Consider the following 27,626-nt stretch of genomic DNA (forward strand, 5'->3'; position numbering starts at 1 on the left):
AGCCCGCCCAGCCGCTCCGGCCGCTCTTTCCGCCCTTCTCGCTGCTCCGCTGGGACGCGGGCGCACAGCGGGGGTCTCTCCAAGATGGCGGCGCAGAGGAGGAATCTGCTGCAGAGTGTGAGGAACCGACTCGCTCTCCGGGTTGGGGGCTGGGAGCCCGGGGGGACTTTCGGGTGCCGGTGCGGCTCCTCCGAGGCTGAGTGGGACCGCCGCCCTTCCTTCTTTCCCGAGGCCGCGGGCAGGGGGGCGCAGGCGGGGCGCCTGTTCGGCAGCTCGAGGCCCGCGCGTGCGCGCTGCCTGCCGGACGGCTGGGGCTGAAGGGCGCCGGGGACCCGCGCGGGGGGAGCGTCCTCCGGCCGGAAGGGAACGTGGCGCCAGCCCGGGCGCGAGTGTTGGAGCCTAACAGCATCACCGTGTGCAAGGCATGCTGTGACCCAGGCAACGTCCTGCTTTACATTTGTGTATTTGATTTTCGTAACAGGCCCGGGAAATAGATACCGTAGTCATTCTTATTTTACAACTGAGGAAACTGAGGCACAGAGAGGCGGTCATTACCCCAGGCCACACAGCTGGTAAGTGGCAGAGGCAGGATTAAAACCAGATAGTTTCGTTCCAGAAACCCCTGTAACCTCTGGGTTTTATTGAAGGTGATGATTTACTTGGGTTTTGGACCTGGCTCTAACTCGCCGGGACTCTTTTGGCCTCAGTTTACTTTCCCAGAAATGAGAGTGGGGAACAGGAGGGTGGGCTCTAGATGCACCATCTGGACCTTCATAGGTATAGCCCCCAATTGGACCATCCACAGCCTCCCAAGGTCCATTGCACAGGGACACGCCCGTGTTGATGACAATCAGCCTTGGCTTCTTTTGTTTTGCCAGGGTTGGGTTGTGGATCCTCTGGCCCTTCCCCTGTCATCGTGATATAGGGGAAATAAATGTAAATTTCAGCCTGCTAGATGCCAGGATACACTGAGATTGTGCCCCCCCCAAACTGAAGAATGAGTTCCAAGGAGGTTACAAGTAAATACTTATTTTCGCTTCTTATTTTTCTTTTTTTAAATGAGAATAAAAAATAGTAAGGAAAACATGAGAAACGGTACAGAATTTCACTAAACAAAATGATAAAAATGGGGTTGGGGAGATAGCTCAGTGGTCTAAGCGCCTGCCCGGAAAGCGCAAGAACCAGGGTTTGATCCCCAGTACCACATGCAGTGCTGGCTCCGGAAACCCAGGCCCGCCATCCTGGCCTGCCTGTAATCACAGCACTGTGTAGGGGGTGGGGTGCTGGGGGGGCTGAGACAGGAGACTCACTGGGAATCCAAGCTGCATAGTGACACCCTATACCAAATAAATAGTTGTTAAAAATAGTGGTAATAATGATAGGAATTCAACAATGATTATTTGGATATCATTGTTTTCAGGTTAGATGTTCAGATTACCAGATAGAGGCATGTGAAAAATAGATTGCCAGGGACCCCACTTTACAGAGGAGGTCTTATAGACCAAAATCATGAGGTGGATACAGAGTTGTGAGGTGGGTATAATTTGGGCCAAAGCTATGGTTACAAGTTTGCCTGCTTCTGTAATACTGATTTAATGGGAAGCAGATCATGTAGCAATTGGTACATGAAAAGAATAAGGACCTTTTAAGGCAAAGAATTTAGGGGTTCTTGGTCACCCACTGGGGTGACTGATGTTAATTTATTATTTATCTCCTGGGGAGGCATATAGGCCTGGTTATTTTGTCTTTATCTTGAGGCCTGACCACTGAGAGATATGCCCCCGGCCACATTTGTAAAATATTTTCATCATCTGTATTGACTCCCTCTAGGGCCCAGCCCTGTTTGACTGCCTATGATATTTTACCTTGCTTAGCTGTTTATCATAATAGCCCTGAGCATTGCTTGTGGAGGTCTTAGCCTCCTAAACTAGAAAGTGGACTCCTTCAGGGTTCAATCCTCAGTCATGCATGCCGCTCTGGTCCCTCCCCCGGGGCACGCTGAGCCTGTAATGGAGTCCATGCATGGTAGTTCATCCCTGTAATCCTAGCACTGGGAAGGCTGAAAACACGAGGACTACTACGAGTCCGAGCTGTGTAGCAAGACCCTGTGCCAAATACATAAATGAAAAGAATGAAAGAAAGTGGACTCCTGGAAGACAAGAGCTTGTGATCCCTGCTTACTAATGTGTCCCAGCACCTACCGTGGCTCTGCTGGGTACTCAGTCAGTATTTGTGAGATAAGCACTGAAGTTTTGGTAGCTGGGCCCAGTTCAGGCCTCACCTTACAGGCATAGGCCCGTCTGCCTTTGAGGCTCTTGAAACATTGGAACTGGAGGATAAGGGATGCTCTTTACTGCTGCATGCTAATGCAGGCTTTGTGTAGACTGGAGAAGAGAGATCAGCCCCTCAGCTTTGTGAGCCCCTGGAGGACAAGGCCCTTTTATCAATGTCTGATGTAGGAAGTACCCAAAAAACACAAGCTTGATTGTGGCATTGAGAGAGGGGGGCTGGGAAGAAATGGTAGATGGTACAGGCTGTGTTGACCATTTGAGGAGAGAGTGACCACCTGGGTCCTGGCAAAGTGGCTGTTAGCTTGGCTGCTTCTAGGAGTATGACAGAGCCCAAGGGATTTGAACTAGATGAGCTTTACTGGCTTCAGAATGTGTTTGCTGACTGGTGGTGGACTTGGTTTGTTTGGTTGGTTTGGTTTTGGAGATTGAACACGGGGCCTTTGCACTGAGCTACACCCCATCCCTTTGTCAAATTTTGAGCCAGGGTCTCACCAGACTGGCCTTGAATTTGCCGTCTTCCTGCCTCTGCCTCCCAAGTAGCTGAGATTACAAGTGTGTACCACCTGTCTGTCAGTGGTAGACCGTTAAAGAAAGAACGGGGGGAGGGGGGAATACTGTTGAGATAGCTCAGCAGACAAAAGCACCTGCTTAGGCAAGAGCAGGGACTGCAGTTCAATCCCCAGCACCACATGTCTTGCCAGTCCCACCCCCAGGGCCAGCTAAGCAGGCCAGAGTCTGGGTGTAGTGGTGCATACCTGTAATCCCAGCACTGGGGAGGCTGAAAAGCAGAAGGATCACCATGAGTGAGCTGCACAGTGAGGCCCTTCAACACCCAAATACATCATCATCATCATCATCATAATGAAAGAACAGGACTAGGGAGGTAGCTTGGCAGTCTAAGCACCTGCCTGGCAAGCACAAGGACCAGGGTTTGATTCCCCAGTAATGCGTGCAGTGCTGGCCCCAGAACCCCAGGAGCACTGTACTGGCCACTGGAACTGGGCGTGATGGCACACGCCTGTGATTGCAGCACTGGGGAAGCTGAGGAGGCAGGAGGATCACCATGAGTACAAGCTGCATAGCAAGACCCTGTACCAAATAAATTGATTGGTTGATTTTTTAAAAAAAATTTAGAGAAAAAATAAACACTTTGAAAACATAGCATCTTTGTTTCTTTGGTCTTTTTTGAGACCCCTTTTTTGAGGGTCTCACTGTGTACTCAGGGTGGCCTTGAGTTGAGTTCACTGTGTAGGCCAGGCTAGACTGAACTTGCAGTGATCTTCCTGTCTTAGCCTCCTAAGTATTGCGGTGACAGGTATGTGCCACCACGCCTGGCAACACCTAGCATCTTAACACAAGGCAAGGAAGTTGCAGAGGTGTCTACACATGGCCCCTCCTGCCCTCAGGTTGAGCAAGACAACCCAGCCCACAGGCGCTCTGGGTGTCTGTTCCAGGCAAGCAGCTCAGATACCTGTGCTCAGCAGGTTGTGAAGGCCACTGTCCATCTGTCGGGCTGGGGATGTGAAGAGGAGTGAAGTCTGGTGCCCACCTTCAGTGCTTTTGCAGTGCGTGTGGTGAGGACACAGCACTAGTACAATGTATAAGGTACTCGCGGGTCAGGTGGGCCTGCATTGGGTGCCCAGGGCACACAGTAGAAAACTGCAGGCGGTTTTATTCGTTCCCTTTTTTGGTACTAGGTATTGAACCAAGGCCTTCAGACTGAGCTATATCCCCTGCCCTTTTTTGTTTATTTATTTATTTATTTATTTACAGGTCTCACTACACAGATCAGACTTGTAGTGGTCTGAGTTTCCGGGGCTGGCACAGCATGTGGTACTGGAGATTGAACTAGGGACCGTGCACTTGCCAGGCAGGTGCTTATGCCACCTAGCTGTCTCCTCTGCCTGTTTTTTTTTATTTTGAGACAGGGTCATGCTAAATCATGATGTTCTGGCCAGGTTCTAATTTGCAATCCTGTCTCAGCCTCCCCCTATGCTCAGATTGTAGGTGTATGCCATCATACCCAGCTTGCAGAGGCTCTAAAGGACAAGTTGGAGTTTGCGTCACAGAGGAGGACAGGGACATTCACTAAGTTACCCAGGCTGACCTTGCTGGTATGGTCTTTGGAGTCTCAAATGTGATGTGACGTTTCTAGGTGAGAAGGGGCCTACTGTTATCTGATTTATGACTGGAGAAAGAGCCCTTGTTTGTTTTGAGAGTGGTGGAGATTGAACCCAATGTGTTGTCACACACATTAAGAAGCCCTCTTGCTTTTGAGTGGCAAGAATGGAAGAGCCTGGGACATGGTGAGGTGTTACTAGAATCATCCAGGTGCAAAAGGACAGTGTCTTGGCCAGGAGCTGGCAGCAAGTGATGGGGGAGTCAGGGTCAGGCTGTGTTTTGTTTGTTTTTGCAGAACTGGGGATTGAACTCAGGCCCTTGCATTTGCCAGGCAAGCGCTTATTCTACTGAGCTATCTCCCGGGCCCCTCAGACTGTTTTGAATGAGGAGCTGGTATGATGTGTCAGTGGGTTGGGTGTGTGGTGTGTGGCAGAGGAAAAGAGTCAAAGCGGAGGCCAGGGCCATGTAGGAGCCATGCTGGTGCCATTTGTGGGCTGCAGAGCCCTGGAAGAGGAGCACTTGTGGGCAATGAGAATGAAGAGATTACCTTTGCCTGGGTCTTTACATGAGTAGGAAAAGAAAATCAGCTGCACACAGTGGTGCACATCTGTAATCCCTGTGACTTGGGAGACCAAGGCAAGAGAATGGAAAGTTTGAGAAAAATTAAAAAATAAAAAAGGAAATCAACATGAAACCAATGTTTTTTAAAACTCAAGTGTTTTTCTTGGGCTTCCTTTGAAATGACGGGTGCTAGATATACTTTTTTTTTGTTTTTTTTTTTAAGTGTACATTAAATAGGTACCCACTGAAATGAAAACATCCATTTAAAAACTTAATGCTGTCACCGCAGGCCTTTCCCTTGGCCCTCTTGCTGGGCTGCCTCAGTCCTTAGTGGCCCTTCAAGCAAGTGTTAGGGACTCTGATGACAGCGCAGTCTTCGATGGAAACCCTGGTGGGGCTGGGGGCAGGAGTGAGCTGACCTCAGAGAAGTGGATCATCCAGCAGGGTAGAGCTGGCAAGGCACTTTTGGGAGAGGAGAAACTACTGTGCCCCACCCGAGCCATCTTCCTGGGGGCACTGTACTCTTCTAAGCTTCCTGTTGGCCTCACAGGCATTTGGTTGCTTTCACTACACAAACACTTGGCCTTTTCATACCATAATTTGATATTCAAAGCTGTGGCCTGAACTGGGAACTTGCTTTGTCCACTTGAGCTGCCCAGGCCTCAGAGCTGAGTCTGTGTGGGGACATTTGTGAACTCTGTTGATATGACCCAGGCATGAAGGTGCAGAGGAGCTCGTGCCGGAATAAATGTGTGCGGTGTTTGTGGGCCTCTCTGGGGGAAGTCTTCCTGGGAAACTCTGGAAACTGCTTCACAAGTGGAGAGGAGGCCCTGACCTCCAAAGCAGCCTTCCTTCTCACTGTATTTTCTGACATGTGCAGTCCTAGTGCTTGCTGCTGTCATGTATGAGTGGCCCTGGCTCAGGGAGCCGAGTGTGAATCGCCCCCTTCTCAGCTGCCCAAAGATTCGTGCCCCCTGTGCTCACTGGGGGCTGGCATTTGGGGGCGTGGGAGGAAGCATGCGTCAGTGCGGGTGCTGGTGGTTGTGTGACTCACACATACGTGACCTTTCCAAAAATTGTTCACAGTGTGGGGGAAGGATGAGAGTTGGCAGGCTTGTTTGTAGAGCGCAGCCTAGGTGCTCAGTGTAGGCGACCCCCAGTGGAGAGGGGGTGAAGTGGTGAAAGCACCAGCTAGAAGCTCCCCCAGCTGGTAAATTCCAATTCCCTGGGAAATCCAGGAGGACCAGATACTCTCCTGCGCCCCCTCTGGTGGAACCTCCTGCATTCTCATGCCACTTGCTCTTAAGTCAGTGTCTGAAGTGCGGTGCAGAGCAGAGATAGTCCAGGTAGGGCCTCCCACTAGAGGAGCATGCAGAGTGCATGAGAAACTGCCCACTTGCCTTTGGATCCAAGACACGTGAAGACACGTCAGTATTTTGTATTCTACTAAAAGAAATTGCCCTGCTGCTTGACTCGTCACACATCATCTCCAGACATGCTCAGTACTCTGGAGGGCAGGGAGTGAGAACCGTCATGCAGAGCCAAAGACTGTTCCCTTTCAGTTCCCCTTTAGACTGCCAAGACTTGGTTTGGTTCCACTGGGTTCTTAATGCTTTTCTGACACTTGCTAGACTCCGCCTTTTAAAACTTTATAGAGGGCTCTGGGCTGGTGAGATGGCTCAGTGGTCTAAAGCACCTACTTAGAACAAGCTTAGCAAAGCACAGGGACTGCGGTTCAATCCCCCAGCACCACATGCCAGCCGGCCCCACCCCCTGGTGGGCTGAGCTGGCCACACACACACACAAATAAATATTAAAAAATAATAATAAAATATAATTATTAAAAAAAATTTAAAAAAAAAACTTAGAGGGCTCCAGCTCAGAGTCTGTAGTGGGCAGTAGGTTTAGCTAGAGTAGAATAATCTAGTAAAAATATATATATATAAATAGGCAAATAATAACTGCCTTTCTAATTACAATACTAAAAAAGTTTACAGGGCTGGGGAGGCAGCTCAGTGGCATAAACACCTGACTGGCATGCACAAGGTAGCAAGTTCAATCCCCAATACAACAAAAATAAATAAATACGCTTACTTTCAAAATTAAATTGTGGGGCATGCCTGTAATTCCAGCACTTGGGAAGTTGATATAAGAGGATCACTGTGAGTTCAAGACCAGTCTGGGAGCTACAAAAGTGAATACAAGGCCAGCTCAAATGACACAGTGAGACCCTGTCTCAAAAAAATAAATAAAATAAAAAAGATTAAATCATGGGCTGGGGATAATAGCTCAGTGACATAAGCGCCTGTTTGCCTAGCAAGCGCAAGGTCCTGAGTTCAATTCCCAGTACCAAAACCAAAATAAAAATGCGAGGAAAAGTGACAATTTAATGAAATAAGTGGGTAGTTCAGTGAAGATGGCGTAGATAATTGAGGTTGGGGGAACGCAGGCCTCTGGCACCAGCTGGGTTTGAGCGGGAACTTAGGACTGAGAAAGACAGAAAAAGGGAGATCTTTATATGCTTTGGTAATTTCTTAAAAAGCAAGCTGAGACAAGGCGGGGAAGTTAATGCTTAAAGAGGGCCAATGTACAATAAGTAGGGCTTTGCTCAGCAGGGTGTGTGTGCATAAATAGTTGGTTTGTCTAGTGTGTCCTGTCTCTGTGACCGTACCTCCAGGGTCAGAAGCCTCTTCATTTCAGGCTCCCAAAGTGCATCTGGCCTTTCAAGGAGGGCATATGTTTGGTGGCGATGTCACTTCCTTCCCGCTTTTGGTGTGGACTGTGCCTGCCAGAAGTGGGTTAGCTTCCCACGCCTTTTGTTCTGGTCACCGATTTTAGAAGTCAGTGGGAATGCTGTGTGGAAGGCTTTATCTGTATGAGAGAGGCCGCAGCAGGAGGTTGTTCATCTGGGGGAGGGGGTGAGAATGAAATCTGTGTCAACAGTCTGAAAGGCTGGGATGAAAGCACTAGGGTAGCAGCCGACCTATATAAATTTAGGTTTAAAAATTCTTTCTCGGGAGTATGGCAGGGGGCACTGACACGCCGGGCTTCCCAGGAAGGAGCCCTTGCTATTTTAGTTGACAGCAAGTGGGAGTTCTCAGGGGAAGGTGAACTAGCTGCCTGTCTTTTGTTTAAATATGTGAAGGCTGTCGGTTTTCATGTGGTGATTTTTTTTTTTTTTTACCTTGCCACCTGATTTCTTTTATTATTTGATTTTAGTTTTACTCTTTAAGATTTCCAGGTACACTGTCATATCAACTGCACGTAGAGGTTGCTTTTCTTCTTTTGCTTTTCTTGTGCTCTCAGATTCTTTTCTCTTGTCTAATTGCCCAGGCTAATACTTCCAGTTGAGTTATGTGGTGTTTTCTTTGTTATTGTTTTTGTTTTATTTCATTTTTAGTACTAGGAATTGAATGAAGGGCCTTCTGGCTGAGGTGCATCTCCAGCCCTTTTTATTTTTTTGAAGAAAGGTCTTCCTAAACAGATTTGAACTTGTAATTTTCCTGCTTCAGCCCCCAAGTGCTGGGATTACAGGTATGAGTCATCATCACACCTGGGTCAGTTGAAGTTAAAATGAGACTGTCTCTTGTCATTCTTACTAAGTAAGACGCTGGCATTGTATGTATCCATCGTATTTATATACCTATATCACATTAAGATTTGAGCCAGGGGGGCTGGTGAGATGGCTCAGTGGTCTAAAGCACCTACTTAGAAAAAGCTTAGCAAAGCACAGGGACCGCGGTTCGATCCCCCAGCACCACATGCCAGCCCGCCCCGCCCCCTGGTGGGCTGAGCTGGCCACACACACACACACACACACATACATCCATCCATACATAAATAAATTTAAAAAAAAAATTTGAGCCAGGCATGGTGGCACGTACCTATAATTTAAGCTACTTGGAAGGCTGAGCCAGGAGGATTGCAAAATTTTTTTTTTAATTTTATGTATTTGGTACAGGGTCTTGCTATGCAACTCAGACTCATAGTGATCCTCCTGTCTCAGCCTCCCTGGCGCTGGGGTTACAGGTGTGCGCCTGGGTGGGGCTGGCACAGCATGTGGTACCAGGGATCAAACCCAGGTCATTGTGCTTGCCTAGGCAGGCGCTTAGACTGCTGAGCTATCTCTGTGGCCCAGGACTGCAAATTTAAGCCTAGCCTGCGCAGCTTAATGAGACTATGTCTCAGGTTTTTAAAGAAATGTCTGAGGATATAGCTTATTGGTAGAGTACTTCCCTAGCATACATAAGACCTAGTTTAATCCCCAGTACTGGGAGAAAGAAATATTCAGCTTCTTGTTTCCTGAGTGTTTTATCAGTTGAACGAACTGCCCTTTAACAGTGGCACTAGGATCTGTATTCATTGCTCCAGATACTGTTTGCCAGTTGATAAAGTAATAAATTTCCAAAATATTACTAGGTCAGCGTTATGAAAATCAGATCTTATTTATTAATTTATTTATACAGGGTCTCACTGTTAATACAAGCTGGCCTCAAACTCACAAGATCTTCCTGCTTCAGCTGCCTGAGTGCTAGAGTTATAGGCAGATCTTTTTTTTTTTTTTTAATATTTATTTATTTATTTATGTGTGTGTGTGTGTGTGTGTGTGTGGCCAGCTCAGCCCACCAGGGGGCGGGTCTGGCTGGCATGTGGTGCTGGGGGATTGAACCGCGGTCCCTGTGCTTTGCTAAGCTTGTTCTAAGTAGGTGCTTTAGACCACTGAGCCATCTCACCAGCCCTAGGCAGATCTTTTTTAAATTTTATTTATTTATGTGTGTGTGGCCAGCTCAGCCCACCAGGGGGCGGGTCTGGCTGGCATGTGGTGCTGGGGGATTGAACCGCGGTCCCTGTGCATTGCTAAGCTTGTTCCAAGTAGGTGCTTTAGACCACTGAGCCATCTCACCAGCCCCGGCAGATCTTTTTTAAAAAGGTAGTTTGTGATGGACTTTTTTGTGTGGGGGGTGGGCTGGCTCAGGATGTCTTCAGGGCAGAACTTGTAAGGCTTAAGGATTGAACCACAGTATCCTGAGCTTGACTGCTTTGCTTAAGCAGGCACTGAAGCAACTGAGCTAATGGGCAGGCCACCTAAAAAGGTAATTTGAGTAGAAGTATCCAGGCACTAGCCACCATTGCTTACTATGACACATTCACAGGGCAGATCTACAGTCGCCTGGTTGCCCATGTTCCCTCTTGTGCAATACCTCTTCTCTAGCCTTTTTGTTTTTGGTACTAGGAATCAAACTCTAGCCTTTTTAATACTATGTCTCTAACATGGAGTTGGCCCATGTTTTACTTGGGTAGGGCTTATTTTTTGCTTGGGTGATAGTTTTTTTGTTGTTTTGTTGCTTGGATAATGTTTATTTTGTTTTTATTAGAAAGTATAGGGGCTGGTGAGATGGCTCAGTGGTCTAAAGCACCTACTTAGAACAAGCTTAGCAAAGCACAGGGACCGCAGTTTGATCCCCCAGCCCCACATGCCAGCCAGCCCTGCCCCCTGGTGGGCTGAGCTGGCCACACACACACACACACACACACACTAAATAAATAAATGTTAAAAAAAAAAAAAGTATAGATTTGTTAGAAAGATTCCAGTGCCTAGAAGCCTCTGCCTGCCTACCATGGGAGTTGGATAAGGGCAGAGGAAGCACAGTGATCACAGTGTCGTGCTAGAGTTTGCTTCCTGGGCAAACTTTGTATTGTTAATCTCACATGAGGAAACGAGTCCAGTCCGTCTTAATCTTGTCTACAGTGCAGACAAGATTTTAGGAAGCGCCTGTGCCCTCTTCATGCTTTAAGGTACCTACAGCACTTACTGGCGCTGAGTAGTGGCTCTTGACCCAACTTCTGGAGGTCGTGGGATATTCTGGCCACAGAGAACTTTTGTGTGTCTGCTCAATCTTAGTTTCATTCCAGCTGGAGAGGGGAAGCAGATCCTGGGAAAGGAGTTCTTAGGAAATGTACGTGCCAGGTTCTCGTTTTCTGTTTCCTTCGAGCCTGCACACTCGTTCCACCTCAAGTCTTCGCACAGGGCTGGGGAGATGGTTCAGTAGAATAAGCACTTGCCTGACAAGCACAAGGGCCTGAGTTCAATCCCTGGTTCCGGGGGGTAGGGGGGAATCAAGTCTTCGCACGTGCTGTTCCTTCTGCTTGACAGCTCTTTCCCTGCTTTCTGCCATTTAGTTCTGGCCTGGAGGTCACCACCCTGGAGAGCTCTGCTCAACTGACTGACCCACAAAGAGGCCACCTGTCACTCTGTCTTCTTACTCTGGTGTGTTTGCCAGAGCACATATTCATGGGCAAAGTTGCCTTGTCCATTTATTGTCTTACACAGTGGGCGCCTCGCCCCCAGAAGGCAGGCCTAAAACAAGGAGCTTCTGTTTTCCCTTTGCACTGTGTTGTGTCGTCTCTAGGACCTAGATAATGCCAGCCTGTTGTGAATGCTCAGCAAATGTTGGTTGAATAAATGTGTGTATGAGTTTACTATGTCATATGTCGTGTGGTTCTGAAGACATTGTATTCCTTCTTACTGTATTAAAAGCAATGTTAACCTTGCTTTAAAATAAGATGGGGCAAGAATTTTAAAATACTAGAGCTAGAAACTTTTTATGTTACTAGGAAGTAGTTCTCCATTAGCTATCACTTGACCCAGAAGTGTTAAATATCTGGTATCACTGGAATGGGTTAACTTAAGCTCTTATTGTCACTTTATTTCCATTGGTAGATTTTAGTCATATTTTCTGTTCTCAAAGGCATTAGTGTCTTCAACTTTGAAACTACAACAGAAAACAAGGGAAACATTTGAAGATTTAGATGTGGGAAATGATTTCCTGAATAGACTCCAGAAGTTCAGGGAACTATAGCAAACATGGACCAACGGGGTTACTTCAAATTAAAAACTTCTGTACACACATAAAAAAAATAAATAGCCTATAGAATGAGAAAAAAATTCTGCCAGCCCTTGTTCTAACAGAGGGCTCATATCTTAAATATATAAAGAACTCAGAAAAATGTGACACCAGAACAATCCAGTCACTGAATGAACAACTCAGCTGAACAGACACTCAGAAGTACAAGTGGCCAATATGCAGAAGTGTTCACCATCATCAGCTGTCAGGGGAGTGCAACTCAAAACTACACAGATGGGGCCAGGGAGATGGCTCAGTGGATTAAGTGCTTGCCTGGCAAGCACAAGGGCCTGAGTTCAATTCCTGGTTCTGCAAAAAAAACAAAAACAAAAAACCAACTACACAGATTCCATCTCAGTCAGAATGCCTGTCATCAAGCATACAAAATATAATACTTATAGATACTTGCATGCCCATGTTTACCGAGATGCTGTTCACAACAGCCGTGTTATGAAATCAGCCTAGGTGGATTTTAAAAAAAGGTATGTTAATCAGTCATAAAGAAGAAAGAGGGGCCAGAGAGCTGGCTCAGTGGAATAAGCGTTTCCTTGGCAAGTGCAAGGGTCTGAGTTCAATCCCCGGTTCCACAAAAAAAAGAAGAAAGAAATCATGCTATCTGAGCTGGGGAGATAGCTCAGCAGCATAAGCACTTGTGCTGAAGTCGATTCCCCAGTACCAAAAAAAATCATGCTGTTTGCGTGAAGATGGAAAGGACTGGAGATCATCATGTTAAGTGAAATAAGCCAGACAGCAATATGCAGCATATTAATTACTGTAACTGTCCTACTAACGTGCTTTGAAACTGTCTCATTGCTGCTACTTTTTCAATAAAATTTTTTTTTTTTTTTTTTTTTTTAAAAAATGGTTCTTTTTTTTTTTCCCCTTTTTTTTTTTTTTTTTTTTTTTGGTGGAACCAGGGATTGAACTAGGGCCTTGCGCTTGCCAGGGAAGCGCTTATTCTACTGAGCAATCTCCCTGGCCCCTCAATAAAATTATTTTTTTTAAAAAAGTGAAATAAGCCAGACTCAGAAAGGCAAGTACTGGGTACTTTCTCCCATATGTGGAGGGGAAAAAAAGAGACGGAACAAAAATAGAAGGGAAACTAATTATTAAAGAAAAGAAGAGAATTAGGAGAAGAGGGAAAGGTAAAGGAAAGAAAAAAAATGTTATATGCATGTATGAAACTTACATCAAACCCATTCTGTATAATTAATATACATTAATAAAGAATAAACAACAGTCCCAATCAAAATTCCAATGGATTTGTTTTGTAGCTGTAGACAAACTGATTTTAAAATAAATACGGAAAGAAGAACAGAAATAGCCAGAACAATTTTGGAAAGCTGTTAGAACTAGAAAATGATAAAGGTACAATAACCCTATTAGCTCATTTTAAGAATAATAAAGGGGCTGGGGAGATGGCTCAATGGAATAAGTGCTTCCCTGGCAAGCACAGGGCCTGAGTTCAATCCCCAGTTCCGCCAAAAAAAAAAAAAAAAAAAGAAAACTTAGGGGGCTGGTGAGATGGCTCAGTGGTCTAAAGCACCTACTTAGAACAAGTTTAGCAAAGCACAGGGACTGCGGTTCAATCCCCCAGCACCACATGCCAGCCAGCCCCGCCCCCTGGTGGGCTGAGCTGGCCACACACACACACAAAAATAAATTTAAGAATAATAAAGCTAAGTAAGTGTGATTGTGGTGGTAAAATGGATGAGTAGAGCAGGATCAAAACTGGAACTAGAGGGGGCTGGAGAGATGGCTCAGTGGTCTAAAGTACCTACTTAGAACAAGTTCAGCGAAGCACAGGGACCACGGTTCAATTCCCCAGCACCACATGCCAGCCAGCCCGCCCCCTGGTGGGCTGAGCTGGCCACACACACCTCTCTCTCTCTTTCTCTCTCTCTCTCTCTAATAAATAAATAAATAAATAAATTTAAAAAAAAAAAAAAAAAAACTGGAACTAGAACCCTGCAATAAGCCCACTTAACTTTTGACAAAAGTACAGTGAGAATTCAATGGAGAGAAACTGATCTTTTCAACAGATGATGTTGGAACAATTGGAGCTATCTGTATGTAAGAAAAATTGAGCTAAATCTTGTCTTATACAGAAATTAACTTAGAATAGGCCACAAATTTAAGTGTAAAATGTAAAGCTATGTATGCAATTTACACAAGGAAACAGAAGGTGTTTGTGACCTGTGGCTGGGCAGAGCTCTTAGACATGACTCCAAAATCATGAAAGTTGTGAGGAAAAAATGGACAAAACAGTGTCATCAAAAACTAAAAGCTTGGGCCGGGGAGATGGCTCAGTAGAATAAGTGCTTCCTTGGCAAGCACAAGGGCCTGGGTTCAATCCCTGATTCCGAAAAAAAAGCTTGCTGTGCAAAAACAGTGTGAAGTCAGTGAAATCACGCACATCCACCCTTGGTTTTGTGAGATGGTCCTGCGGTAGCCCAGCCTGGCCTCAACCTCAGGATCCTGCCCCGACCTCCTGAGTGCCAGGATTAGAAACTTGCCACCATGCTGGCAAAGTGAGTGCGGTGATAAGCTCCAGTCTTGGGAAACTCGTTACAGATCGTCCAACAAAGAATTCTTATCCAAAATGTGTAAAGAACTCTCAAAACCCAAGAGTTAGGGAGACAATCCAGTTAAAAAAGGAAGCGTAAGATTTAGATTTTTGCTGAAGAGGATCTCTGGAATGTGAGTAAGAACATGAAAAGGTGGTCACCATCCTTAACTGCTAGGAAAGTGCAAATTAAAGCAATGAGCTGCGATGGCTGCTTAGAATGTCCAAATTAAAAACAGGCAATAGGGCCAGGGGTATAGCTCAGTGGCACAGTGCCTGCCTGGCAAGAGCAAGGTCCTGAGTTTGATTCCTGTACAAAAACAAAAGAAAACAAAAAACAACCCAGACAATACTACATGGCAAGGCTGCAGGCAGCTGTAATGCTTGTGCGCTGCAGGTGGTCCCACCGTGCAGGGAGAGTGTGGCAGTCCTTCTAAATATACATGTACCATGTATGACTCAGCACTCTCACTTCTAAGTATTTACCCCAGAGAAATGAAAAGTGCCATTTGGTCCCCTGACCATTACAGTAGCTCCCTTAGTAATTACTAGAAACCAGAAACGGTCCAGTGTCCCTGCATTGATGAATGGGTAAGTAGACCGCATCCAGGCAAGGCAAAAGGAACTGCCCTCATGAGCAAGCAGTTGATGCTCGCAAGCAACTCAGAGGCATGATGTGGAGCCAGAGAAGCCGGCCTCTAGAGGTTGTGTGCTGCCCAATTTTATTTATGTGCCCTTGTGGAAAAGACACAACAACAGGAGTGGAGACCAGGCCAGCGGTTACCAGGAGTTAGGGAGTGACTCCGGAAAGGTACACCGAGAAAAGTATAGAGAAGTTTTTAATTTACTACTTGTTAATTTTTTTATTTTTTTTTTAATTTTTATTTATTTATTTATGTGTGTGTGTGTGTGTGTGTGTGTGGCCAGCTCAGCCCACCAGGGGGCGGGGCTGGCTGGCATGTGGTGCTGGGGGGATCAAACCGCGGTCCCTGTGCTTTGCCAAGCTTGTTCCAAGTAGGTGCTTTAGACCACTGAGCCATCTCACCAGCCCGACTACTTGTTAATTTAAAAGTAACAGACTCTCACATCCTGCAGAAGTTGCTCCATGGTGCTAAGAACAGAACTACAGTGCTAAAATAGGTAAATGCAGCACACAAGCAATTAAAATAGAAAAAGTCTCTGAAGTGGCTCCCTGTCAGTATGTAGATAAACAGAAGAAGAAATGTACCACAAAAGCAAGCCACAGGCTATTTAAATATCTGAATTACAAAAGCCTACTAGAGTGGTTCTCCCATTGTTTTTGAAGGTAATTACCAGTAACATGTAAGAAATTGCACCCACTGATCATATTTAATGTTTCAATATAGTTTTTAATCATCTCCTTGAAATGGAATGTTTTTGTTTTTTCTGTACTTATGGCAGGGCCTACTGGGTGTTCAGGGTCTCACTACGTAGATTGGACTTGTAGTGATTCTCCTGTTTTCAGCCTCCGAAGTGCTGGGATTTCAGGTGCACGCACCTTACCCAGTCTCGGTCCACCGTCTCAGTGCACCCCGGGGGCAGGGCACAGCATACCGGGAGTGGAACCCTGGTTGCGCTCTTCCTAAGCAGGCGCTTTAGTCTGCTGAGGGCGGCCCTTGAAATTGAATATTGATCCTCCCAATTATCTTAATGTGTTCCAGTTTCACAGGGTGAGTGGCCCTGGGAGAAGCTTTGTGAAGGAGGCAGTGCTCAGGTGGGGCCAGGGGTGCAGAGGTTCAGGGAAGGGCAGAAGTCACACCCAGCCTTGCCTCAGAAGCCTCTTGGGGCTTAGAAAATTACTGCTGCTCAGGTGCACCCCAGGGAGATTTGGGACTTTCAGAGTCTCTGGGCCTGGGCCTGGGCCTGGCCTGTGGGACTAGCTCACTGTGACCTGTGAGCAGCCTGGTTGCAGTAGGTCCTGGGGATACAAGGGGAACAAAACAGGCACGAGTGGTGGTACCAGGGGGCAGTGATGACTATACCCAGAGAACTCAGATAACACAATTGCTAGACAAGAAGCAGGTGTTCTGTGTGGAGGGAAACAGCAGAGTGTGCCCCAAGCGGCAAGGCGAGGTATTGGCCGAAAAGGGTGTGGCCAGGGGAGATGGAGAGCAAGTGACCGCACCAGCACTGCAGACAGAGTTTGTCAGTGAGTCCCTTTGCCTGCCCTAGGCACCTCTCTGAGAATCACAGGCAGGAGCCAGTTACGATGCAGACATCCTGGGCTGTGCCAGATCCGATGTTCTGCAGTTGTCAGCAGTGTCTGGAGAACGCTTTGCATTGTGCAGCTAACCTCTTCAGGGAGCGGTGGGGCCACACACAGTTTCCTGCCAGGACTTCATTTATATGTGTGTTTGATTCATGTCATAACACAGCTGTCTCCTGAAAACCCTGTACTTAGGAATGCTGCCCTCTTTTCGGTTTCCTGGGATATCATGAAAACAGCAAGCCTTTCTGCATGTGTCTGTTCATATAAGCATCATTGTTTTCCGGAAAGAAGCGGACCGGTCTCTGTGAGGCTGTGGGTTTACTAGGTTCTTGCTGAAGAAAAAGCAAGGTGGGGTCTGCCCTGGGGAAGAAGGTGGGGTTCACAGTTGCCTGGTGTCCTTTCCCAGGAGCAGCAGCCAAGCTGGACGGATGACCTGCCACTCTGCCACCTCTCCGGGGTTGGCTCTGCTTCCAACCGCAGCTACTCCGCTGATGGCAAGGACACCGAGAGCCACCCTCCAGAGGACGGCTGGCTCAAGTTCAGGTGTGCATGCCAGTATTGCTGTCCTGGGGAGAGAAAGTCGGTTTGCAAGCAAGGAAAGGCTCTGAGCCTGCCACTGTTGTATGGGGCTTACCAGGGAAATGTAGCCCAAGAGAGGTAGTAGCCCGTGGTGTGGCCACATCTAACTTAGTCTAGGGTCTACTGCAGGGTAGGAAAGGGCATCCTAGAAAGTCAGAGCCAGGGGGAAACAATGGCTAAAGTGAGGGTCCCAGATGGGCACGTTAACTTCCGCTGCTGCCTTTTCCATCTCCCTCAGTTCCTTCCCTTTTCTCCCCTCACTTGTGAGCCCAGGCCTCAGGCCTCCTTATGCCTCCTCTGCTAGGAGTGAGAACAATTGTTTCCTATATGGGGTCTTCAATGGCTACGATGGCAATCGGGTGACCAACTTTGTTGCCCAGCGGTTGTCTGCGGAGCTCCTGCTGGGCCAGCTCAACACTGAGCACACAGAGGCTGATGTGCGGCGAGTGCTGTTGCAGGTAAGGGGCTTGGGCTGGCTGACCTTGACCCTAGAACTCAGCTATGGAAGTGACCAAGGTTGGTCTGAAGACTGCTGGCTTCTTTACCCAAAAGCAACAGTCCTGTCCCCAAAAGTCCAGGGCCAGGCAGGGTTGGCTCTGGAAGAGGTGCTGGGCATTTCAGCATCTGTTGGCAGTGGTGTTTGTGCCAGCCTCTGCCCTACCCTCTCATGCTAGGCTTTCGATGTGGTAGAGAGGAGCTTCCTGGAATCCATAGATGACGCCTTGGCTGAGAAGGCAAGCCTGCAGTCCCAGCTGCCCGAGGTAATCACTCTGCTTGTCCCTGGGAAGAGTTTTGTATAGCGGGTGGTAGTGATGGGTTTGAAGTGGGCAGCTTCACCCCAGAACTCAGCTTTGGGCAGGCAAAGACAAGTGAGAGGGGAGACCTTTGCTGCTCTTGTGGTCTGAGTTGGTTGCAGCCTCATCACCTACCTGCTCCCATCACCCACTGGCACTTTCAGGGTCCCCTGAGTTAGGTCATCACCTGCTTTTCCCAGGGTGCAGCCAGGCTGCCCACTTGCCTGTATAGCCTCACAGCCTTACTCCCAAGGGAGGGTTGGGGTTGCTGTGGGCCACCCACCCTGACCTCTGATGGTGGGTTGCAGGGTCTCCCTCAGCACCAACTGCCTCAACAGTATCAGAAGATCCTGGAGAGACTGAAAGTGCTGGAGAGGGAGATCTCAGGCGGGGCCATGGCTGTCGTGGCGGTCCTTCTCAACAGCAAGCTTTACGTTGCCAATGTCGGTGAGCTCCTTACTAGGGACCAGGAAGGAAGGGAGGTCAGCCTGGTGCTGGTATGCCTGCTGGCAGTCTGCTTTCCAGACCTGTCACTATTTTATTTTATGTTTATTTTTGAGACAGACTATGTATTTCAAGCTGGTTTTGAACTTACTGTGTAGCCCAGGCTGACCTCAAACTCATGGTGATCTCCTGCCTCCCCTTCCAAGTATTGGAATTATTGGTGTGTGCCACCAGTCTGGCTATCTGGACACTTTAGAGACAATTTGTCACATTTTCTCCTCACTCCATGGCCTTTATCACCCCAGCTGGAGGAACAGATGGGACAGAAGCAGGTGTGGCCTTGGGGAGTCACATCCTATATCTCAGTGGCCTCAGTAGCTACTGCTTTTAGAAGAGGTACCTGGCATGGAGGGTCCACTCTGCATGCTCATGAGTGGTGGCAAGCTGGGGACAGGGATATACAGATTTGCAGGCAAAAGAGGAGGCATCTGGGACCCAGAGAGGGGTATATACAGTGTGAATTCTCTGTAGAGACCCCACTAATGGCATCCCTCCCTCTTCCTCCTGACCTTAAGCTTTCATTAGGGAACAGTTCCCAAAATCAGAAAAGCAGATGAGTGGTGTTTAGTGAACCACCACATCCCATCTGGCACCAGTCTTTACCCACTATGGCCAGTCTGGTTTTGTCTGTGGCTCTTGGCCCCAGATTATTTTAAAGCAAACCCCAGACTTCATGGTATGATAACTGTAAAAATTTCAACATATACCTGTAGCAAAAGATTTCTTTTATTAAACTCATAATCCTGTGATTCCACTGTGCATGTGTAGCCTGATTCATTAATCTTACCAACTGCTCCGCACTGCTGGCTTAACCCTGTGGTGTCTATCTGGCTGGCGGCTCTCGTGCAGCGCATGTGTGAGATAGCTGCTTTCCTGGTCTCTCCAGCCAGTCCCATTCCTCACTGCTTGGTCTTTGCTCAGCTGCTGAAATTCTGTGCAGGTACAAACCGGGCACTTCTGTGCAAGTCTACAGTAGACGGACTGCAGGTGACTCAGCTGAACATGGACCACACAACCGAGAATGAGGATGAGCTCTTCCGCCTGTCACAGCTGGGTGAGCAGGGGGAGCCGGGCCAAGGGGTCAGTGGTGGTGGGGATCCTGTCCCCTGAACTCCCCCTGTGTTCTCCTTTGGTGGCCGGGACAGAGAACCATGTTGTGGAGGGGCTGTGAGCTTGTTTCTGGGATCAGCCACTTACTAATGGGTGACTTTCGGACTTACTCTGTGCCTCAGTTTCTACACTGTGTAATGTGGATAATAGTGACTTCCACTCAGGGTATTGTGAGGATTAAAAGAGTTAATATGTGTCCAGCGCTTCCTAGCGTACCCAGTACATGGTAGGTACTCATGATTACTCATGGGGACTAAGTGGCCAGAAATTATAGCTTGCCATGGCCGCACCCTGTGTTCCCGGATGTAGAAGCCTATGTGGAGCAGGCAGAGCTGCCCTGTAGTGCAGGGACAATGGGACTGAGGAGAGTTACTGATGGGGAGAGAGACTGGGGATGCCTGGTGATGTGGGGTTAGCTGCTCCCTGGCACCCTGCTCTTGTCTGTGTATTCTGTCAAGGGCTGGACACTCTTCTTTCTCTGGCAGGTTTGGATGCAGGAAAAATCAAGCAGGTGGGAATCATCTGTGGGCAAGAAAGCACTAGGCGCATTGGGGACTACAAGGTCAAGTATGGCTACACCGACATTGACCTTCTCAGGTAAGTGACCAGTGCAGCTGGTGCAGGGCACTTGGGGCAGGAGCAGTTTGCAGGTCCAGGGACACAGTGCAGTTGAAGCACTTTAGAAACCGAGTAGTTCAGCCCTTCCTTCCTCTTAAGAGAGCTGGGTTAGGTGGGGCTTGGGCCATCAGGCAGGAGTTGGGGACCTTGGTGCTAGGCTGACACATGAGGTGCTCAGCGTAGACAGAGCACGTGACCTTTGCCATTCTGACCCTGTAGCATCTGCCACCCCTACCCCCAGCTTCACTGTAGCAGCTGCCATCAGAAGACAGGGCTATCTGGTTTTCTTTCCTCTGACTAAGTCATGTATTTTACTCTACATTCTGGGTGTAGAACTTCCTCCCAGGAGAATCAGTGTCCACCTGGGGCCTTTCCACGCAAAGCCCTCCTTGCACTCTTTCCAGTGCCGCCAAGTCCAAACCGATTATCGCGGAGCCAGAAATCCACGGTGCACAGCCTCTGGATGGGGTGACCGGCTTCCTGGTGCTGATGTCTGAGGGGCTGTACAAGGCCCTGGAGGCCGCCCATGGGCCAGGGCAGGCCAACCAGGTGAGCTGGGCTGGGCAGAGCAGGTGATGGGAGCTTGGAGTCTCATTTGCTATCCCCAGACATCTTCTCTGAGTTCATAGCTGGGGCAGTGGAAATCAGAGCTCCAAAACGCCCATCTCATGCAGGTGGCCTGGGCCTATGCAGACCCCAGAAAGGCTGTGGCCTGCTTTGTGGTGTCCTGGCAGGGGACAGTCTGGGCCTTGTGTCCCAGCAGCGCTCTCAGGGCCTTCATACCCCTGCTCTGACCCTCTCCCCTGTAGCAGCGGTGGTGATACCTTCCCTTACGGGACTCCTGAGCCAGTAGGAGCAGCTTATCTCCCACACAGCAGATGGCACTCAGCATGACTCTCTGCAGTCACTTAGGATGTGGAAGGGAAGCTGCCTCCATCTGGCCTTGGGCTGCTGGATGGCTGAGATGTCACATAGGCTCACGGCTTTTACCCTTATGTCCTGTTATTCATCACAACAGCCTTGGAGGGTGGAGGGCCAGAGCTGGCTGCCATGTGGAACAGGACCTGGGGTTCCAGGGTTTACTCTCAAAGCTTAGAGGGGCAGCACTTGCTTCCACATGGAGTGAGGACGTGGGCACCAGAGTGACTGGCTGAGCCCATAGGACCAAGAACAGCTCCTTTCTCCTGGCCACCCTGCCTTTGTACCTCCAAGAGCCTGCAGTTAGCCCTCACAAAAGGGGCATTGTTTGTGCCACTAATCTTTTTTTGTGTGTGTGTGTGGTACCAGGGATTGAACTCAGGATGCTGCGCTTGCCAGGCAAGGGCTTATTCTATTGAGCTCTCTCCCTAGCCCCTGTGCCACTGATCTTGTAATCAGTATGATTTTCTTTGCTTTCTCTTTGATCTTCACAATAGAATTATCCAGTGGCTTTTAGTAAGTTCTAGAATATACTGACCAGTTGACTTCTGAGGGTGGAGATGCTGCTGCCTTCACTCCGTATACCCACCTCTTGACAAAATTCCTGGCGTATGGGAACTTACTGTAAGTTTGTTTCAGGAAAAAACGTTTACTAAGAACTACTTATACTGGGTTCTTAGTCCACCCATGTCTTACACAATCCTTATACTAATCCAGTAAGTTGGGTATTGTCCATTGAGAAGTGTACGAGCCAGCAATCAGATAGGATACAAGGTCACACACCTTTTCTAGTAAAAAAGTTCCAGGAAGATTATCTTGAATACCTTGTAAAGTTCAGGTTACTAACTTGGCTAACAGGAACTTCCTTCACCTGCTGGGCAGATGGCCCCTAAGTCTCTAACAGGGCTCTGGAGTTAAGGCCCTGTCCCTGAGCACCCCTCATTCCTCATTAGGGTCTCACTCCCTCCACCAGGAGATCGCCGCAATGATTGACACTGAGTTTGCCAAGCAGACCTCCATGGATGCAGTGGCCCAGGCCGTGGTGGACCGGGTGAAGCGCATCCACAGTGACACCTTTGCCAGTGGCGGGGAGCGTGCCAAGTTCTGTGTACGGCACGAGGACATGACTCTGCTGGTGCGGAACTTTGGCTACCCACTGGGGGAAATGAGCCAGCCCACGCCAAGCCCGGCCCCAGGTAAAAACACCTTAGAAAGGCGGTGCCCGGGAGCAAGCATGGGGTTGCTGCTTCCCTCCCAGAAGGAGGTCTGACTTCACATTGCTTTCAGTTGGGCTCTGACTTCTGGCCTCCCTGTGCTGCTTGCTGGGGGTTTTTTTGTTTTGTTTTGTTTTGTTTTTTCCTTTTGTCTGGAATATAAGGATGCTACCACTTGCTCTGGATCACCCCCGATCCACAAATAGTGGAGTCCCAGGGCCTGGTTGCCTGTTCCCCAGGCATGGCCTGAGATGCATTTTTGAGTCCTCATTAGCAACCCTAAAGACCAGACAAGGAAACTGCTAGCATGACGGGGCGTGGGTGAGGTTCGCAGCATGGACAGATGGTGGGGCCCCAGTATCTGCCCATTGTGGCCAGGGAAGATGTTGTTTATGTTCATTTTGTTTTCTTTTCCCCAGTATTGATTGAACCCAGAGCCTTTATACTGAGCTACTTAAACAACCCCTTTTTAAATTTTGAGATAGGAGCTAAGTTACTGAGTTGCCCAAACTGGGCTCAAACTTGCAGGCCTCCTGCCTCAGCCTCCCAGAGTGTGCAGGATGTCACCACCACAATGGGCTTTCTTTTATCATTATTAAATTATGTTACCTGCAAGCAGTGGTGATCAGTACCCATTCCTCTCAGTGCCCTGTCCCCACATAGCCTAGTATTGAAATCCTTAGCTCCTGAGAGCTGCATTTCATTTTTTTAAAATAAGCACATCTTGGGTTTGAGTATCACAGATGGGCATGCTTACCATGGACACCAGGGTGTCTTCGGCTCCTTGTTATTGTGACCATACTTCTATTGGGTTAGCCTCTGTAAGGGGAAGGCTGCACGAAGGTGGCCATGAGAGCCCTTTCATGGCAGCAGTGCTAGCCCTTGATCCTGTTCTTGCCTGGAGCACCAGTGGGCTTCCCTACAGAACGACCTCAGCAATCTGAAAGACTGCCCAGGGCAGTGCAGGGCTGCCCCACTCCACCCCTCAACCCAGGCCACACACCTTGGGGGGCCTCTCATATCCTGGCAGGTCCTGGCGCAGCACCATCCCCATGGTCTCTTTCCTCCCTCCCCACACCGTGCCTACTGCCTTCTTCCCCCCACAGCTTCGGGGGGCCGTGTGTACCCCGTGTCGGTGCCCTACTCAGGCGCCCAGAGCACCAGCAAGACCAGCGTGACCCTCTCCCTCGTCATGCCCTCTCAGGGCCAGATGGTCAATGGTGCCCACAGTGCTTCCACCCTGGATGAAGCCACCCCTACCCTCACCAAGTAAGTCCCACTGTGCTGGACACCAGCCCTGGGGGTTGGTGATGGTGTATGGGAGGCCCTTGGGTCTCAGACCTCTCAGACTGCCCACCTCATCCCTGGCTGAGGCCACCCCCCTTAGAAATGGGCCCAGGAAGGGATTGGTCCCAGCAGCTCATGGCACCTGGACCTGCGACAGGGTGGAGGTTTCGGGGGCACAGTGTTTGGGGAACAGGACCCCCAGCGTTCATCCAGTGGGAAAGTCCTCTTGTTCTTCCTCTTTATTCCCCATGTCACCCTCAGTGTGATAAAGGATGGCCCTCCCCAAGGCATCCGTGCTTGGGGACATCCCCTGGCACGTACTGGCTCATCAGAGCCTCTGTTTTCCAGCTTTAGTGTCAATTTCAGCTGCGAAGTGGCCTTTCTAGTTAAGGGCAGGCAGAGAATCTGTTCACATCCTGGGTGGGTCAGGCAGCCCTTGAGGTGCCAACTAGTGTGACAGGTCAGTGACCACCCACTCCCTCCCCTCACTTGTGTGGAATGCACACCCCACCCCCACCCCCCAAGCTCAGGATCTGGTTTCCACATTCCACCTCAGTACAGAAGTGTAGAATAATGGCAATGCCACACCCAGCCCGTCTGAAGGCAGTGAGCAGGATGTGGCCAATTAGAAGGGCTGGCAGGGAGGGAGCCGCCAGGGGCCTGCCTTCCCCTGCCGCCCAGCCGTGGAGGGGCAGAGTGGAAGGAGTTGCCCGGCTGCTGAGGGCCAAGATACCTCAAGCACAGTCCCAGCGCACAGGCAGGGTAGCCTCTCCTTACCCTGTTGACTGCCCCAGGAGGCCACCAGCTGTGTCCACAAAGCACAATGTGACCTGTGTAGTCCAGGGTGAGGCAGGCAGAACAGCCAGCATCCTTTGCCTGGCTCTCTGGGCTGCACTCTGGGCCCCTCCCCCATCCCAGGCCCTTGTGCTGGTCAGGGCTGGGAGTGGGCAGGACAGGGGCTAAGAGGCTGTGACACAGGGTGGGTGTCCAGGGGTCCCTGAGGACACAGTACCTGTGTCTCCCACTGGCCAGTGAGGGGAATGAGACAGAACGGCAAAGGGAGGTTTCCTGGCAGAAGTGACCTCACATGCCTGTGACCAGCAGTTGGCTTGGAGGGCCTGGTGGGTGCTCTGTAGCTGTGTGCTGCTCCTCAGGACTTGCTGAGAGGGTGGCTATTGTGGGTCTCTTGTTTTTTCAGTAGTCAGTCACCACAGACAGCTGTTCAACCCTAGAACTGAGGGTTCTGCTTAACATTTGACACTTTTAAACTGCCATGTATGCTAGTGCTTAAGAAGTACTTAAACATTTTATTCCTCCCTAAGGACATCTGGCCTGGTTGACATGAGGTCACCTTTACCAAAAAAAAATCCATGACCCAAGAGCCTGGTGGAGGCAGGCTGCTGTGTCCCCAGGCTGGAGGCTGAGGCCCTTGACCCACAGCCCTGACCTCTCCCTCCCCTTTGCCCACAGCCAGAGCCCCACACTGACCCTGCAGTCCACCAACACGCACACCCAGAGCAGCAGCTCCAGCTCTGATGGGGGCCTGTTCCGCGCCCGGCCAGCCCACTCACTGCCACCTGGTGAGGACGGCCGCGTCGAGCCCTATGTGGACTTCACAGAGTTCTACCGCCTCTGGAGCATGGACCATGGCGAGCAGAGTGTGATGACGGCGCCGTAGCCACAGGGAGGGAGTGTGGCCCGAGTTGGACTCTGTGCAGGACAAGCCTACTTTCCTGACTTCTGCCTGTGCCATGGAGACCTGGTGGGCCTATTTGTCCACACCTGGCCACGACACAGGACAGGAGGCCACCCGTGGGCAGTCTCAGGCCCTGATCATTCCTCAGAACAAGGGCCCACATATGGAAGCTGGGCTAGCCTGCCAGCCAAGAGTTCCTTCAATCACATGCAGCAGAGTGGAACAGGCCATCCTGGGGACCCAAGTGCCACAGGCCCAATAGACGCTGCTCTCTCAAGGCCACCCCTGCCTGCTGCTGTCTTACCTGAAATGGCCTGTGGCTGCTTCTCACACCCTCACCTCTGGACAGCAATTTCCCTTCCAGCCTCTCTGCCCCAAGATTCTGGCTTCACAGTAGAACCCAGATAGGCCTTGTCCCTGTCCCTGTTCAGTCACGATGTCCAGGAGGCCAGGGAATGGGTTGGCCTCTGAGATGGCCACAGGGGAGCAGGTCAGATGAAAAGGACAAGACAAGGGGTGGCCGGCAGCGCTGGCGAGTGAGGGGTGCTCAGCTGCAAAAAGGATGGGGCTCCTGGAGCACAGCTGCCCTGCAAGGGCGAGGGCTTTCTTGATCCGTGTCATGTTTACAAGCGTGCAAGCGAGGATTGGGCTGGCCAGGCCCTGAGTGGACCATTTGTCCTGTCCTTTGCTTTCAGTGGAGAGGGGCCATCAGAGCCACTGATGGTTTGCTGCTCCCACTTTCAGAGGACACGGGTCCAGGACACTTGCTCCTTGCCCAGGTCTCACTGTGTTCACGTGACACATAAGCCAGCGCTCACACCTGTGGCCTTCTCATCAGTACCGCGCTTGCTGGATTCTGCCCCAGCCACCCTGACCTACTTTGTCCCTCTGCAGAGTCACAGGCCCCTGCTTACCCCTCAGTCTCAGAATGCACTTCCCTGTTGCAGAGCTGCGCTCTTGTGGCGAAGTCACAGCATGAGCAAGGAAAAGCAGGTCCTGCTTGCGGGCTCCAGGTGCCCTCCACTGTGAGGCCACCTTGTCCTGCCACAAAGGCTCAGGAACGGGGGTTCTCCAGGAATGGCTCTGATGCTGTGTGGTCTCTAAAATAGAATCCTGTTTTTAATGCAGTGAAGTCGTACGTGGCAGTGTTAGGCGTGGTAGTGATAATGCCGTAACACTTGCACGGAGCAGTATCCTGGGAGGCAGCCATCTCTTGCTTTGCTTGGGAGGTTGAAGAACAAGGTCATCAAGCTGGTAGGTGGCTCCTGGCAGTGTCCCTGCTGCTACCCTTACCACACAAGGGGCAGCACAGGAGCCTTGCCCCTTCTGCAACCTGCCTGTGGCCCACAGTCACAGGGGGCACCAGGTCCCCTGTCCGTGCACAGTGGCAGGGCTGTCATGCTGCCCCTTGCTTCCTGAGCAAGTTGGTGGTGCCATGACTACCCAAGGCTCGGGTCCCCTGGGTGGGTGCCTTGCCCTCTCCCTGCTAGCCTTCTGTATTTGGCTGCCTGTGATTAAAGGATGTTCTATGAATAGTAGGCCATAGCACTGCCCTTCCTGGTGTCACCCTGCTAGGAGCATTGGATCAAACCCAAGCACCACCTCCGCTTGGAAACAAGCCAGGCGCTATTTGGCGCAGTCCACGGGTCACTGATATCCCTTCCCTTGTGCTAGGTGGAGACACTCAGCAGAGGGCTCTGCCTTTCATACTGCCTTTCAGGATATGTCCCCTCTTCATTCTCCAGCCATGCCCTAAAGTGTCCTGATGCCCACCACAGCCCCTAAATACCTATGGAGCGGGGTGACACCCAGCCCCCCCCCCCAAGGGCACACAGCATCCTATGAGATCTCACTGACACAAGCAGGCTTAGGTATGGTCCTAGTAGCCACCATCCAACCCCTAGGACCTCAGCTTCTCCCAGTGTCTGCTCTGTCTTAGCTATGGGGGTGGGGGGGGTGTGCACCAGGCCTGGTTTTGTGTCCCCTGTCCTTGGTCTTGGTATCACCTAGCCCTGTGCACCTATTGTGGCAACAGGTAGAACACCATTTTGGCCTCTTCATTTTCTTTTGGTGGAAGAGAGGCAGGGACCTTGAGGTAAGACACAGGAAATGACCCCAACAGCCAGGCAAACTGCCACGACCAGGTCACTGTTCCCAAGCTCTTGATGTCACACAGCAGACAGCTGACATTGGCCTCACTCACTCCCCATCCTTTGGCCTTTCCCTGGGTGG

At 49.8% G+C, this 27,626-nt stretch overlaps 1 protein-coding gene across 2 annotated transcripts; it reads left to right on the forward strand.

Moving 5' to 3' along the window:
- Tab1 (TGF-beta activated kinase 1 (MAP3K7) binding protein 1) lies at window positions 1-27,440 on the forward strand. Of its 2 annotated transcripts, none has more exons than XM_023718922.1 (11): window positions 1-141; window positions 17,081-17,217; window positions 17,558-17,711; window positions 17,928-18,014; window positions 18,356-18,494; window positions 19,492-19,605; window positions 20,147-20,258; window positions 20,684-20,828; window positions 22,171-22,393; window positions 23,518-23,680; window positions 25,169-27,440. In XM_023718922.1, the coding sequence occupies exons 1-11, from the start codon at window positions 85-87 to the stop codon at window positions 25,374-25,376; spliced, it is 1,539 nt and encodes a 512-aa protein (XP_023574690.1). In that variant the 5' UTR covers window positions 1-84; the 3' UTR covers window positions 25,377-27,440. The 2 variants fall into 2 exon arrangements, with proteins under 2 accessions (XP_023574690.1, XP_004634692.1); XM_004634635.2 differs by having other exon boundaries at window positions 1-117.
- Window positions 27,441-27,626: the final 186 nt, after the last annotated feature.

This window comes from Octodon degus, unplaced genomic scaffold (assembly GCF_000260255.1).
Source record: "Octodon degus isolate 3935 unplaced genomic scaffold, OctDeg1.0 scaffold00064, whole genome shotgun sequence".
Lineage (NCBI taxonomy): Eukaryota > Metazoa > Chordata > Mammalia > Rodentia > Octodontidae > Octodon > Octodon degus.